This window comes from Brachionichthys hirsutus, unplaced genomic scaffold (assembly GCF_040956055.1).
Source record: "Brachionichthys hirsutus isolate HB-005 unplaced genomic scaffold, CSIRO-AGI_Bhir_v1 contig_851, whole genome shotgun sequence".
Taxonomy (NCBI): Eukaryota; Metazoa; Chordata; class Actinopteri; order Lophiiformes; family Brachionichthyidae; genus Brachionichthys; species Brachionichthys hirsutus.
This window is the reverse complement of record NW_027180330.1, coordinates 552,203-567,372: the sequence shown is the minus strand read 5'-3', so window position 1 is coordinate 567,372 and position 15,170 is coordinate 552,203. Positions and strand designations below refer to the sequence as shown.

At 42.4% G+C, this 15,170-nt stretch overlaps 1 protein-coding gene across 2 annotated transcripts; it reads right to left on the bottom strand.

Annotated features, from left to right (window-relative positions):
* Nucleotides 1–272: 272 nt before the first annotated feature.
* Nucleotides 273–11,155, bottom strand: LOC137912930 (ELAV-like protein 3). Of its 2 annotated transcripts, XM_068757058.1 has the most exons (7): nucleotides 5,087–5,300; nucleotides 4,896–4,999; nucleotides 2,675–2,828; nucleotides 2,325–2,550; nucleotides 1,368–1,406; nucleotides 672–674; nucleotides 273–600 (listed from the first exon to the last, which is right to left on the bottom strand). In XM_068757058.1, exons 1-7 carry the CDS (start codon nucleotides 5,289–5,291, stop codon nucleotides 273–275), a joined length of 1,059 nt encoding a protein of 352 aa, XP_068613159.1. In that variant the 5' UTR covers nucleotides 5,292–5,300. The 2 variants fall into 2 exon arrangements, with proteins under 2 accessions (XP_068613159.1, XP_068613158.1); XM_068757057.1 differs by lacking the exons at nucleotides 672–674; nucleotides 1,368–1,406 and adding an exon at nucleotides 11,147–11,155 and having other exon boundaries at nucleotides 5,087–5,303.
* Nucleotides 11,156–15,170: the final 4,015 nt, after the last annotated feature.

Genomic DNA, 15,170 nt, shown 5'->3' with positions numbered 1-15,170 from the left:
AGGGAGGGACGAGCATGTTTTGTAAAGAGAAAAGAAAAACTCCACTCTTGTGTTTGTTTGAAACTGACTTGTATATGCTTGCTTCTGAATATGTTTGGTTATGCATGTACATGTTTGTGTGTATCTGCATGTCTGCCTTGGTGGTGATATATTATAGCTTTGTGTTAGTGTGTCCACGAGAGACTCAGTCCAGGCCCATATAGAGTGATGGCGCAGGGAGCTCAGGTTGCCATCCCTGCAGGTTGAAGGAGCTGGTGCAAGCAGCCTCTCTTTCAGGCCTTGTGCTGCTTGCTGGTCTTAAAGGATACCTGCAGCACTCGGTCACCCAGACGGTAGCCGTTGAGGCTAGCGATAGCCATGGCGGCTTCGTCGTAATTGGTCATGGTGACAAAGCCAAAGCCCTTACATTTGTTGGTGGTGAAGTCACGGATAACCTTGACGTTGGTGACGGCACCGAAGGGCCCAAAGAGCTGCCACAGGACACTCTCGTCCGCCTCGGGGGACAGGTTGTATACAAAGATGCACCAGCCTGCTCCAGTCGGACCAGTAAGATTGACCCCGGCAAGGCTTGTCATGCTGTCAATGGTGATTGGGGAGAATCTGGGGAAGAGAGTGGGAGAACTACCATGGGTGTCATTCTGAAGTTCAACACAGGATTCAGTGCTCTACACCGACTCTTACGGGTGTGTTTGATTAAGATTGTCGTTTGGTCTGGAGTCAGGAGACGCCATCTCCTTCCCCTCTGCTGTACAGCAAGTAGATAAATATTTCTGGGCAACACAGCAGCTCCAAACTACCTTCTTTCATACAAAATCACTTTTTACCCTGAGACACAAACACCAACAGAATGCGCACATTTGCTCATGTTCCTTGCTGACCAAAGCCTCTGAAAGAATTAAACACATGAATCACAATGTTCAAAGAAAATCACGGCATAGAACAAAACACAGAAACCTAGAGAGGGATGAAAAGCAAATCAGAATCAAATCATACACAAATTGGAGCAAACAGAGGAGACGCAAACGGAATCTGGTATGTCCATGCTGGTGAAAAAAAGGGGACATTAAAGCAACTAAAACTGACAATGTTAGTTCATAAATAAATACATACAAATTATTTATATTAATTCAAACAAAGGAATGAAAAAGTAAAACAAAGCCATGCCAGAATACCCTGCAGTTTAAAAGCTGCTCAGTACCCCCCCCCCCCCTGGGCTTCTTCTGTGAGGTTTACGGGAAGTGGGTGTTAAAAATTATGGCCATTATATCTGATTTTTTTTAGATGAAGTCAGCAGGCGGTATTCCTGGCACTTTGTTTGAGGTTTTATTTGGCATGGATGCTTTTGAAAGTACACCTTTGGCATTTACCTCTTGACTCCGTAGCTGGCGTTTAGTAAATTGTCGAGTCTGCAACGCAAGAGGGAGAATGAAGGGGATGCAGAAGTTAGTTATGAGATCTACAAGGAAAGGGGGGCTTTCAGTTAACAAGTTGCTCCTTCACCAGCTGGCCTCCAGAGGGCATCCTTTACTGCAATGCAGTTCCAAACCATCCAACCTCAAACTGATGGCATTGGAAATAGTCCTGCGAAATGCGTCTCAGTTGATAATTTGTATTTTTTTCCCAATTGTGATTCAAAATATATTTCCCTTTCCGTTTCATCTCAGCTCTGCAGGTTCAATAAAGTCATCCACACTGAGCAAATAATCATTCCAACTTGAGATGTTATGTACAGTTGTTTGTGAGGGTACATGAAATCCTTGACACTGGAAGCCTTTTATGTTTTCAAAACACTTAAATCTATTTAGCTTTTTTTTTTTTTTTTGGATTGTATTCCGAAAAATCGTTTCTCTTACATTGGTTTTGAGCTGTTATTTGGATCTGGTCCCTTTCCAAGTGAAGGGATCATGCTGCAGTTTAAAAGAAAGTCAGAGAGACAGAGTGAGAGGCAGGAAGGATGCAATGTTGCCTGTTCCTTCTGCACTATAAAGCAAGAAAGTAGCTGAAAGAAACACTTTACAGTTTGTTTGTTTGTTTGTTTTTACACATTTCTTACACAATTATATCACATTTGGTATTTTCTTTATAATTTTTTATTCCACCTTGTCTAATATTTCATATTTTATGCCACACATAGCTTGGTGTAATCTTAATTATTGCACCAAAAACCTTAAAAACCTGTATCATATTACAACAAATAAACACACAGCACTTGTCACAGTAAAATACACAAGGCAACACAGCAGGAGGACATGTGGTTCTTTCTTCAAACAGCAGCTAGGATCAAACAGGATGCAGGATGCATGGGGCCGGTAACGGTTCAGTACCTGAAACGCTGAGTCTGGTGGTGCAGGGGTCCCGTGTATCGGCGGGCAGCGGTCTGGTACAGCTGAGTCAGTAAGGCCTGGCCTGTCTTCTGGCTGGGGTTGTTGGCAAACTTGACAGTGATGGGCTCAGCAGCACCCAAAGGCTTCTGTCCGTTCAGACCTTTGATAGCTTCCTCTGCTTCATTTCGCTTGTCAAACCGGATGAAGCCGACCCCTCGTGATATGCCTGCTCCGAATAAGAAAACAGACCAATGTTACTACCTTGGCATCAAGGACCATGAAGGACTGCCTACCGGTCTGTTGTTCAGAAATGGTGCTTGTTTGACATCAGAAGTGATATAAGGCTGTACCTGTAACTTGATCTACTAGGATGCGGGATGTGATGATGCGACCGTATTGGGAAAACAACTGCTCCATGTCCTTCTGGCTCATGGTTTTGGGGAGTCCACTCACGTAAAGGTTGGCATCGCGAATAGAAGCCGAGCTTGGCCGGGCATATGATACCTATAGCACCCAAAAAAAAGAAAGAAAAGTGCATATTTATACAGAAAAATCAAAAGGTTTGTCTCTGGGACTAAAGAATCCAATTTAAGGAACAAGTTAGTAAGATATGATAAAGATATGACGGAGCAGGCCCTACTTTGTCATTTTCACAGACCCTGCTGCCTTCTCTGTGCGTGCCTTTAAGCTCACACTCACACACAATGCGAGTCACAGACACACTAAGATGACATTAAACATGACCCCAAATAATACCAATAGAATATTAAAATCAACAAGTCCAAGACTCAGCCTTGTTTTGCACTGAAAAACATCAACTATAGTTGCAGCATTTTCCAGTATTCACTGGTGACTTAATTAGTGCACAGCCATTTTTGTTGCATCTGTGCTTACATCCCTTATGGGTTTCCGTTGGTCTACTTTTCTGTTTTACCTCCAGAAATACAGGGGCTATCAAGATCGATTGAATAAAGGCGCGAGCATTTTCTTATGTTATCTTCATGGGATTGCATGAACGCATGTGTGGTAGATAGTTCAGCACCGCGCATTGCCGGAAGTGCAATGTTTGTGTGCGATGGAGAGACAGAGTGAGTGTTGTCTGAGATAGGCTGAGCTGCCCTCCGTGCCCTGCCTCTTTTCTTTGTTCAGATCCTCTGGGGGGGACAAAAGCTCCACTGGCAAACGGCAAACAATCCAAGTGCATCACAAGACCTGCAGGATCCTTGACAACTTATAAACACACTTACATACAAGCTGTGTATTTACGCATTTGTGTGGTGACTATAAATAATAATAATGATAACACAAATATTGGGGTCATTAAAAACTGCAATCTGAATTAAAATAAGTTGTGTTTTGTCTGTAAAATGAATACAGGTGTTCTAATTTCATCCAGCACCAGTGTGTACACAGACAGACTGTATGAGCAGGAGGGATGTGTGTGGTGCAGTGATTAGGGTGTTCTGGACGAGTCAGGGGGGGGGGGCTGCTGTGTTCGGGGAGCAGAGGCTGCCCTATAATTAACCCTCTCCCGGTCGCTCCCACAGTGCAGATGGTGCCTGAAGCCCATATGGCCTCTAATCCTGTCATTGGCATTCTGTTCACTCAGCTGCCCCCTACCCGTCCGCTGCTGCCCCCTCGCTATTGAAGCCTCCTGCAAAATCTTATAGATGAATCTATTGTGTCAAGAAGTTTGGTTTAGTATTTCAGAAAATAAATAGCAGATGTTTGAATCACAGATCAATACATAGGTTAAAATATTAATCCATATTTATTATTTGCCTTTTACTGCATTTTCACTTAGATGCCAAACTGTCAAAAAAAAAGCAAAATCATATTTAATATCTGTTATAATATCCAATTTAATCGTGTCTAACTTTATATCTGTCATGAAAGATGACTTATTATTTCACTATTTTGTCCTTTCTAAAATGAAACAGATCCATGACTCAACTTTTCCCGTTTGTAGATTATTATTCATAAAGAACGTCTCTATTCATGACCAGCTGCTGGTAGATCGCCTGCTCTGCTACGTCAGATACTGAATTTCTCCACCCTGCAGTTCGTCTCGATCTTTGATCTTTCTATGTTTATTTTTTGTACTTTTTATTTTGGGGGTGGGGCAGGAGGGAGGAGGGGGAGGAAGTAGCATTTAATAATATGCCTCTGCTTTCCCCTCATCTGATTTTGAGACAAAGACGCCCCCTAATTAGCCTAGATTGGAGGCAGATGGGATAACCTGGACTGACCCTTGTGCACTGCAGTCAGCCTATCTAATTGCATTTCCATCACAATAACTCACGCCTGCTCTCCGCCCCTTGCTTTCTGACCTCCACTCTCCTTCTCTTTTTACCCTTTCTCTCGCTCTTTGTTCTTAGCTCCTGCCCCCTTCCTGCCTCCCCTCCCAGAGTCCCTCCCCTCCCTCTGTCATGTCTGCTGCCACCTCTGATGCTGCCCCTCTCAATAACCCCCCTTGTCAAAATGTCCACTTCCTTTCTTTTTTGCCTTGCACATCTTGAATAATAAAAAAGAGAGAACGATAGACATTGATGCGGGACAGGAGCTGCTCACCTTGATTGTTTTAGTTTGCAGTTTGAGACCATTCAGTGTGTTGATGGCCTTATCTGCATCATTTGGATCCACGTAGTTTACAAAGCCATATCCCAAACTCTGACCTGAGACAAAGAAAGAAATCGTGGTCAGTCTTTCTCATAACCAGCGACAGACGTTATGTTTCTTCCAATGTGGACAAACTGTTGTACCTGTTATCTTGTCTCTGACAAGCTTGCAGGACTCGATCTCTCCGATGCTACCGAACAAACTTTTGAACTCTTCCTGGGTCATGTTCTGAGGCAGATAGTTGACGATCAGGTTGGTTTTGCTGTCATCCGTGGAGCCGTTGGTGCTGATGACTGGACCGTTCGGCAGACTGGTTCCGCTTGGACCGTTGGACACCTGGGTTTCCATGGTGCTGATTATCTGCTGAGGAAGAGTGTGGGGTTAGATTCACGAGTCAAAAAGAGACACAATAGGATGCGGAGGTGATATGACTGTGTATGCATCAGCTAATACTTAACATAGTACATACACATATATAACTCACACACCTAACTATACAGATTGCCTACTTTGTCACTGTCAGAGGCAGAGGTATGGAATCAGCATAGCTAAAATGGAGATGGATGCTAGGCCTGATTTATCATCTGCTCCCTCCCCCCATTTACCCCATCTTCTCCTTCTCTCTCGCTCCCTGCCTCTGGTCCTGCAGATGTCACAGTCCTTTTTCGTTACTACTCCCCTCCCCCATCCTCTTCCGGGGTCAAACGCCATTACATCATTACACTAGGATGGATACTAGTGATGATGGTGTAGGACGATGGCAAGAGGCTGGGGGGGGGGGCAGCAAGGGTTGACAAAAGAGAGAGTGATAGCATTAAATAGATTTTGTGCTGCAATAAATGAGGAACGTATTTTTGGACAGTAAAATAAGTTGATGACTAATTGTTTACTCTTCTGACTTTGTTAAGATTTATTGAAAAGTGTCATTCATTCCTGCAAGTAGGGTTATGGTGTGGGTTGGTGTCTGCAGTATAGTGTCTCCTGTCTCTGGAAGACACCATTATGATATATTTGATCCACACGGGATTCTCGAGGAAGATGTGTGGTCAGAAACTAAACGTCCTGCTCGACTCCACTCATTATTTCTATAAATCTATGTAGAAAGCCATTTCAAACTTTTTAAAACAAAGACATAATAATTTAATGTTATTTTGTAATTATATTTGATTATTGTACTGCTCACAGTAGCATCAATGCCATGCATAATGCCATGATAGAGTTTAGGTTCAAGTTGTTGAGCTGCAAAGTTCTAACTTGTTGGTGTTATGTCTATCAATAAAACTAACTATGTTTCCCTTTTAATTTCTTATGATGTAGTCCAAACCAAAAAAAGAGACTTCAGAATTATTAAAAAAAAAATGTATTGAAGAAATGTCCAGAGATGTGAGAAACAGTATCTGTATCCCAAAAAAAAGAAAACCATCTTAGTTTGTTTCATCTAATAAATCATATCCATCCTAATTTCAATTTTGGAAGAGAAGTGAACCTTTTAAAATTTAATAAAATAAAATAAAATAAAATAATTCATTTATTTCTCCATCTCTGATAAATCCTCAGTTTTATATTTGCTCTGCTTCTTTCTTATAATCACATTAGTAAAATAATCAAATTGCGACTTTTCATCCGCTTTCCATTTCATGCGTTCTCTTTTCGTGCCTTTCTCCCTTGTCGCTGTGACCTGCCGTCTTGCTCAGAGTCTCACCTACACTCAGGTTGCCCAGGTAACAGCTCCTCAAAGACCGCTTCGTTTCTAATGACTGAATGGCTTCATGACTTCAAGGTCAGTGTGTGTTTTTGTCTGCTCTTATTAGGAGCACAAATACAGGTCAAACATTTTTCCTTCATGTTTACAGAAACAGGAAATATCAGCAAGTCAAATTGATAATGACAAGAAGAAAAGAGGAACTGCGACGGAGCTCATTTTTGCAGCCTAAAAATAAAATACTTTAGACACACATTTAAGCAAAAAGGCAGGGAAACTCTCATAGTAGTCACATTGAGATTTTGATGCATGCTTAAAATGAATAATGATAGTGTACACATACTGGCAAAACAGGGTAGCATCAATGTGTAATGTTGTGATGCATTTGACTGAGACAAATATTTGGAACACTGAATGTGTGCCAAATATGACAAAACCCTTTTAGAACAGAAAACATATTTGTGGGAAATTTGACTATAACTGGAAAAATGCTCAGCGTGGCAGAACACACATCCTGAGATGTTATATAATTCTCAGAGTCTTTGTGTATGGGCAGGGCACGGAGATCGGCTGACACAAGCAGCTACGGTACTTAAAATAAGATTCCCATATGAAAATAGAGGGAAACAGCAGGCTTTGAAGATGAATCAAATAAGATAGGCTGTCACGTGTTTACCAGTTACAAATTTAAAATAGTCTAAAATTTGATTTGTAGTAAACCACTTACTATGACAAAAAGAAAAAGAAAACATTACATTTATTCTAATGCTAAATTACGGATCACAATGGCACAAACAAATCTATTCAGCTATACATTCCAGACATTTAAAAAAATAATAAAGACAATAAAATTGCTCCCGTTTCAGATTAATGGTCTAATAACAATGGAAACGCCCAATAACATCATCTAAAAAAGAGAATTTTCAAAGTTTCTATTTGTTAGGATAGCACTACATGTCCCGCACTGCTTTGTTTTGTCTATTTCGGGGTTCTTTGAGATCTCCCTTAATATTTAATGTACTGCATCAGCATCGCCCACACATGGTCCCAGACTTGCACGCAAACAAGAGCCCTGCCTCCTCTGCCAAACACATGAACTCAGACTCGCACGAAAACAAGAGCCCTGCTTCTACTGCCATACACACCTACACTGTGCACAATCGAATTACAAAACAGAGAAGCATAGGTGGACTAAATGTAAATGTGGTCTATGTTTCCTGATGCCTATAATCATCGTTTCCCTATTCATTTCTGCTCCAAATGCATCACACCACTGGAGGCTATAATATACATAATAACTATTTGTGCATGATATGTTATAGTGCACCATGAATCATCACTGCTGATTCACTTTGAACGTCTAATATAACAAGTCTTTATCTGTATTATGTTTTTCAATCAGTCCCATTAAAACGATCAAATGATCAAATTATCTGAGTTTTTGTAGCTTTCAATTACCTTCTGAAATATTTCATTTAGGTGTCTTTGTCCAGTCATGAAAAACCGTACACCAAGAAGGACACTTAATAAATCACACCAATAATTATAAAAGCGTCGACAACATTTTTATAAATGACCTTGTCTCCAGTTCAGAATATATAAATATATACCTTTCATAACGCCCTGGAAGGCATGAATCAAAACTGAACGCCAGGCTGACGTGTAAATGAGCCTTCTAAATAACACAGATTACAGGATTAGCCCAAACAAAGAGCATTAGCCACACTTTCTGCATCTTAAGGGATCATGGTGGCAGCTGTAAAACAACAGGCCGACAGGAGTCACCGCTGCAGCGAGGCTCCTTCCCATCCCTCACTCCGCATTAGAACATATTTCTACAACACCCCGGCTCTCAGATCCATGTGCTGCTTTGATACAATGGGAGACGCACAGCGTCGAAGGCTCGGAGAGTACAAATCTGTCCTTCCTCTCGTCGTGGCGAGCGAGGCGCTATCCAGGGTGCTGAAAAAGGGAGTGGCTTTCCACGCGCTCGTTCGAGGCTACGGAGGCCCCGTGAATCCAGCAATCACAGACCAATCGTGTTGTTTTATATTTTTCTGCTGACGATTTAAGTAAGAAAACAAACAACACGTTATTTAAAGGTGGCAGATGCGCGACAGAAGCCCTCAATGTCTCCGTTTTTAAAAGGCAAAGACTGGAGGGATATGCAGGCATTCATGAAGCGGAGCGCCTTTTTTTTTTTTTGCTGAATAAACGTATTGAAACGACCAAACAAAAGAGCCACCCGTTCCTCCTCGTCGCCTCCGCCGAGGCTACGGCAGCACTATGAATATTAATGCCAACAGTGGCGCTTTGTGTCGCGGCCAGGGGCCGCAGGACTCCCAGGGAACAATGACTGTTCCAGAAGCCAGAGTCAAAAACCTCCATGATTAGACCAAAGGTAAATCAGCCCGGAATGCTGGATCGATTTAGTAACATTCTTTGAACTGATAACTGTATATTCAAAACTGGGTGAACACGTATAACAAATGTTTTTCCATAGCCGTAATAAAGAGATATAGCAGTACAGGCTGCCAACTTGACTTTCATTTAACTGTGCGATTAAATAATTTGACCGATATTTATTGCCTAGACATATGATTCTAAGAAAAAGCAGTCCCAAAGATTATCTTGCAGTCATGGAGGTGGACGTTCTCCACCTCTTTCTTCCCAGCAGGCTTTATATTAGTATTAATTACGTGGATGCTTTGGCAACAGGAGACAATTCTCCACTTACATAACATAATTGCCTTTAACGCCTCCTATAAGTTAGATGCCATTTGTGCTAACTGTAAAAAAATGATATTAAGCATTCTATTCGTTGCATTATGAGTAGAGCGTAAGATTTGTTTCTGGACTTTTATATCATAAGATGAAATGATCTCTGCTTATTTGTTTCGCCCCAGTGTTTTAACCTTCCGTGGAACCACGGTTTAGACTGGTTCCCAGTCAGGGCCTGGCTGCTCTCGTCCTTGGATTCTGTCTTTTATGTGCTTGGCACTGCAGTACAGGGATATACGACCGCGGCCCATGTGAAGGAGAACTACAGCCTCTGTCGATGAGATTGTTTTCGAGGCCTTCTGGAAACAATAGGTAATGTATAACAAAGAGAAACTAAAATTGGAACGAGAAATGTGTCGAGTGGGCACGTGGCGCCTCACAGATGATGAGACAAAGCAAACATAGTATTCTGAATATTTAAAATCCAGTAAAATAAGGGCTTAAGGTTTTCTCTAATGTCCTGTTCCTTCTACTATATATTGAGTCTCCACCATTAGTCATAGAATAAATAGCCAATATCTTATCACGTACAGATCACATGGGCATCAATTAATCCATTTCCCAGCAGTTACCTCATCAAATAAAATATTTTCTCGAGCAGGGTTTTTTAACAGCAGCAGGTGCATATTTCTGCTGATAATTCATTTTCTTGCTTCTGTAATTTTATGGAAATGCATCTGCTCTTAATCGGTCTGCTTAGATAAACTATCCGGTGACATCAAGCGTGTCAAGAGGTAGTGGAGTGGGCCTTTAGAGGCTTCAAAGGCCCTCGTTTGGATCTCCAGTCCAAAAGAGACACGCCCAATCCAGCCGTCTGCTGAGAGCAAAGATAATCTATCACCACTCGCTTCTCCATGCGCGATGCAACCATGGCCATCTTGTGAGTATGCAATGAAATACTTGGAGAATGCGCTTAAAATGGAGATGTCCGTGCGTGGACTCGCTGTCGCGGCCTCTAAGATTTCCAGCCCATTTATTCGGTTACATCGCAGCAAGAACCCTGAGGAATTTGGACTTTTTCTGATTCAAAGCAAACCTATGGATGCGTAATACGCCCCCCTCCTCCTCCCCCCTGGGAGTGACTCGACCCTTTTTTCTTTTGCTTCGTGGGATGGGCCCACAGCCTCCGAGGCATCATGTTTTGTCTCAGAAATCCGTCTCCAGCATCCTTATGCTGCACCGGGTAAAGAAAGACTGTCCTCCCCCCACTGAACCGAGCGCATCACCGCCTTTCTGCTTCCACCTCACTGTAATTCTACGGAATTCCTCAGCCTTGACTCCTACAACATTTGATAAATATAACCAGAGCTACGACATTTAGGGAGTCAGGGAGGCTGTGATACAAAATATAAGAGCCGTACTATCTAAAATGGCAGGATAAAGACATTATCCATCACTGATGGTGACTGGGGCGCAGCCAGCATGGCGCATAGCTCGGTATGAGATCGGCAATTACTACTCCAGAGTCTTAATCTTATCATAATAAAATGAATATTGAACAAAAATACATGACATTAATACGGCAAGTTGGAGTAGCCTTGGAGCCCCATTTAAATATTATACAAAATAACATAAATATATATATATCAGATGTGAAATGTATCTGTCTAAGGCTACATCACGTCTACATCTATCCAATTTTAGTGCATAAAGGTCTGAAATCTGATGCAGGCACGCTGCTACAACACCCCCCTTGAAAGTGATAAAGAGTCATACGTACAGTAACCATTCTTGATGTGCAATGAAAGAAATCTAGGTCCCGCTTAGTACTGGTCTTGAAGCTGAAGACAGAGTCTCTTCGGCCTTTGAATTATATGGCCCTTTTGTTCTGTCCGGAGTCCAAATGAAAAGAAAAAAAAAAAGAAAAAAATACAATCTTTGCCAGGGAATCTCAGCTCTCCGAGATTGTAGGTGTCCGATATAGAATGAAAATGAGGAGAAAGGGGTTTTCTACTGGATGATGTTGAGAGAGAGCGTTCTCTCCAAGTGGCGTGGGCGATGGTTCAGAAAAAAAAGAGAAGCAGTGATCCTCAGCAGGGTGTGTCCAGGGGAGGGTGTTCTGGTACTGCTGTTTTTATGTATAATTCCCTGCTCCTCTTGCAGTCTCCTTCTGTGCCTCTGCTGCAATGTTCTTCTTTTATGCATCCTCCTGGCTGGCAGAGGACGCTGCTGATTGGCTAATTGTGCAGGGAGGGCACTACACGGCAGCCATTGCTAAGCGCTCCTCTCCCATTATACCCGTCAGGAGAGATCACCAAGAGTCCCCCCTCCCTATCCACCCTCCCTCCATCTTCCATCCCTGCCCTTCCATCTCTCCACTCCCTTTTTCTGGCTGCCCTTCCTTTCTTCCTGCCCCCCCCCCCCCCCCCCCCCCGCCCCCTCTTCACACACATGCGGCGCGGAGTGAATAGGGCTCCACCTGCACTTTTACAACAGATGGGTGAAGCAAAAGACTGCAGACTTGTCTCTCTCATTCCCCACATTTTGCTCTTGCGTCTTTCTCTCTCTCTCTCTCTCTCATCTTCTAGCACGTTTTTTTAACCATAGTAAACAACTTCACTCATTATCCCTTTGTCTTTGCAAATAAAAAAAAATAAAAAAGATGGGAGTGTCAATTGAAAGACGTTCCACATTCTTGGCTGATACACATTGGAATAACACACTGAAACTATGCAATAATTTGCTGTGAATTGTACCGAGTAACAAAGCATTATATCCACACTTTGACTAATAACTGGATGATTTCTGGTCCTCTTGAATGCAAGGCAGATGGCTCCCCATAGGGTCAGGTGCAGACATGAGAATAACAAATTAGATTCCCCTGAATTCATTCATGTCTTTTCAGTGAAAAGTTGAGAATGGAGCAGTTGTAGCTCTGTTTCAGCTGTACTGAAGGATATATCTTTTTTAAGTTTAGGAACAGGAACAAGCTGCAGGGATTTTTTTGTATACTTCATGATAGCTCAGCATCCTCTTCCTGAGGAGTTCTCATCCTCCTCTGCTCGCCTCCTGCTGCTCCCTCCTGTGTCTAGCTGGGTGGTGAGTGCTCACCGAGATGTGCTGTTTGGGCTCATCTATAATGCATATCCCTGCCTTGGGACATCATGTGTGACAAATGACCTATTTTTGTGCCGACCCCCATTGGGCCTTGACCTGGGGCCTGTATATATATATATATATATATGTTTTTTGTTTGTATGTTTATCTTTTGTAAGAGTCTAGTGCTCCTGTTCATGTGAGAAATTGTGATGGAAAAAGGGGAATGTGCTTTTTTGAATCTGTTGATATCTTCCATTTGAATGTTCTATTTATCACTTGATGAGTGAACAAGCGGTGCTGATGCGAGCCCTTCTGTAATAGTGATCCTTTTCTCTGCTTTTCTTTCACAAGTTGACCTTGAGGAGTCCTCAGGGTTTCCTCATTGACATTGACAAGTTGCCTTCAATGCATCTGTGGATGCACGTCACTCTGAGCTCAGACGAAGACACGGCACAGGACACACGACCTCCTTGTCTGACTGTTACTGTCTCTCATCTTTCAGTCAATCCTTCCCGGTCTCTCCTGTATCCCCCCACTGTCTTTCTGTCATTGTCCTCCAGCTCTCTCCCAGTCAGGTTTTGAGCATGGTCCCCGTCTGATATTTTACATAATTGTCTTACATAAGTAGCAAGCTCGACTCAGAGCTTCGATGATATTAGTGGAGATGAATATTGCATGAGGAAGGCACTCGTTAAGCGTTAATAAGCGGATAGAGATGGAGCCCCTCTGCCAGTCTGCCTTAACCCCACCCCCATCGTTCTGTCAAGCAGTGACTCAACTCAGCCTGGATGCGTTGGAGCCTTTGAGTCAGTTTGTTAGAGAAAGAGGATGAGCGTCTGTGTCTCTCTCTCTCTCTCTGTGTGTGTTAATGAGTATCTGAGAAGAGACAGAGAGATTTGGCCATTAGGTACTCGAGTTTTTCCCCCCATCTTTGTTTGTTGAATAAAAATGGCTCTTGTATCACAAAGACAGCCAGGTCCACAACTGACTGCAGCCCCACTTAGAGTTCACACTTATTGTGAATAAAAGCGCTTAATTGCGGGCCCCTAATTAGGGCTGCTACTAAACAGGGCTGTTTAGTAGCACAGCAGCTGAATCCTCCGTGTGGGTAAGAGGGCATTTAAAGCACCTATTGTATATTACTGAATCACAGAATCAAGCATTGGTTTTGCTTAAAAGGTTGTTTGCTATTCTACTGATTATTTTTCTTATTGTTTAGGCTCTTTCACTGGCCACCACTAGGAGTCTTGATGCGGTGGGCCTGTTCGCTCAGCATATCGCAGAATTCTTGGTGCCAGAGGGAAGAACTGTAAGCATGAGGAAAATCAGTTCCCTGACTTCTTTGACTGAGGGAGCATGCGAAGCATTTGATCTGATTTGGTTTTTATTCTGTAGTATTCTTGGAGTAATATGTAAAAAAATGAATGTTTGTTGCCATTATCTGCAGTCAGGTAGTGGCCTTCTGTGTTTGTGTGTGTGTGTGTGTGAGAGAGAGAGAGCGAGAGAGAGAGAGCGCTATGGAGAAAGGGGGAGAGTTAAGAGTGACACGATGACAGCGTATCGGGGGTCGGATGGGATGATCCAGCCTCGGGCCTGGTTAGTTCAGCGATCTCTCCACTGGGCCCGGCTCTTGGCAAATGTAGGGTTTTGTGGCAGCAGCTCTTGCTTTCAGGAAGGGTTCCAAAATTAAATTAGCCCTTTTAAAAGGACATTTGTTGATAATGGCAACTGGCCTAATTCAACCCATTATGTATTATTTCACATTTTCCTGTAGTTCCCCTCATGGCTTCATTCTTGCACTTTCTCCCTGTCTCTCTCCTCCTTCTCTCCATGTCTTTCGCTCCCTCTGTCTGTCTGGATGCGTTGTCTCTGGGCTATTATTAGAGTAGACAGGCTGGTGGGAGTAAGTCTCTGAAGGAGATGCTCTTGTCATCTTTTTATTTATGGATTATATTCTGCTTTCCATGTGCCAGTTTAATTCTCAGTGAGCAGTTTTGTTTACACTATGAAATTATATTCTTATTTTTTTTTTTACCTTTTCAGGTAACACTACTGTGCTACATTCTTATTATTGGATTAAATAATCATGCATGTATATATGAATGTTCATGCGGCTTTGATTTTGGGTGAAACTCTCCTTCTGAGAGAGCGTTTCACTCAAAACCTTTTCAGATATAAGGCCGCTCTTATTAATGTTTAATTTTGTCCTGTCTGAGTCGGTATCTAGGGAGAGACCTTAAATACACAAAGCTCTTAGACATTCTCTTTGTTTTTCTCTTGTTCCTTTTCTTACTGCTTTTTTTTCTATCTGACAGAAAGAAAACACACACATGTGACCGATATATAACAAATAAGAAGACGAACGAGTATTGCTGCTTCTGTTAAACTGAGCGTCATTAATCATGTATATGCCCTGGCTTTTAAACGAACGCTAAATAATATAAAACACATTTCCAGCCTCAACCTGAAATGAGCTCACATTTAGCTTTTATGTAAGATTTGTTTCATCTTTACTCGACAGAAGAAGAATAGATTATTGGATGGATAACATGGGATGGAATATGATAACGCCTCTTAGACAAACTGGCTGGTTTAACCACTGCATTCAATTCTCTCCCCCTCCATCTTCATCCTCCCTCCTCTCTTCTATGAATCTCTTGCTCTCATTCCCTGTAAGTCCAGCACCCCCCCCCCCCAAATGGCCC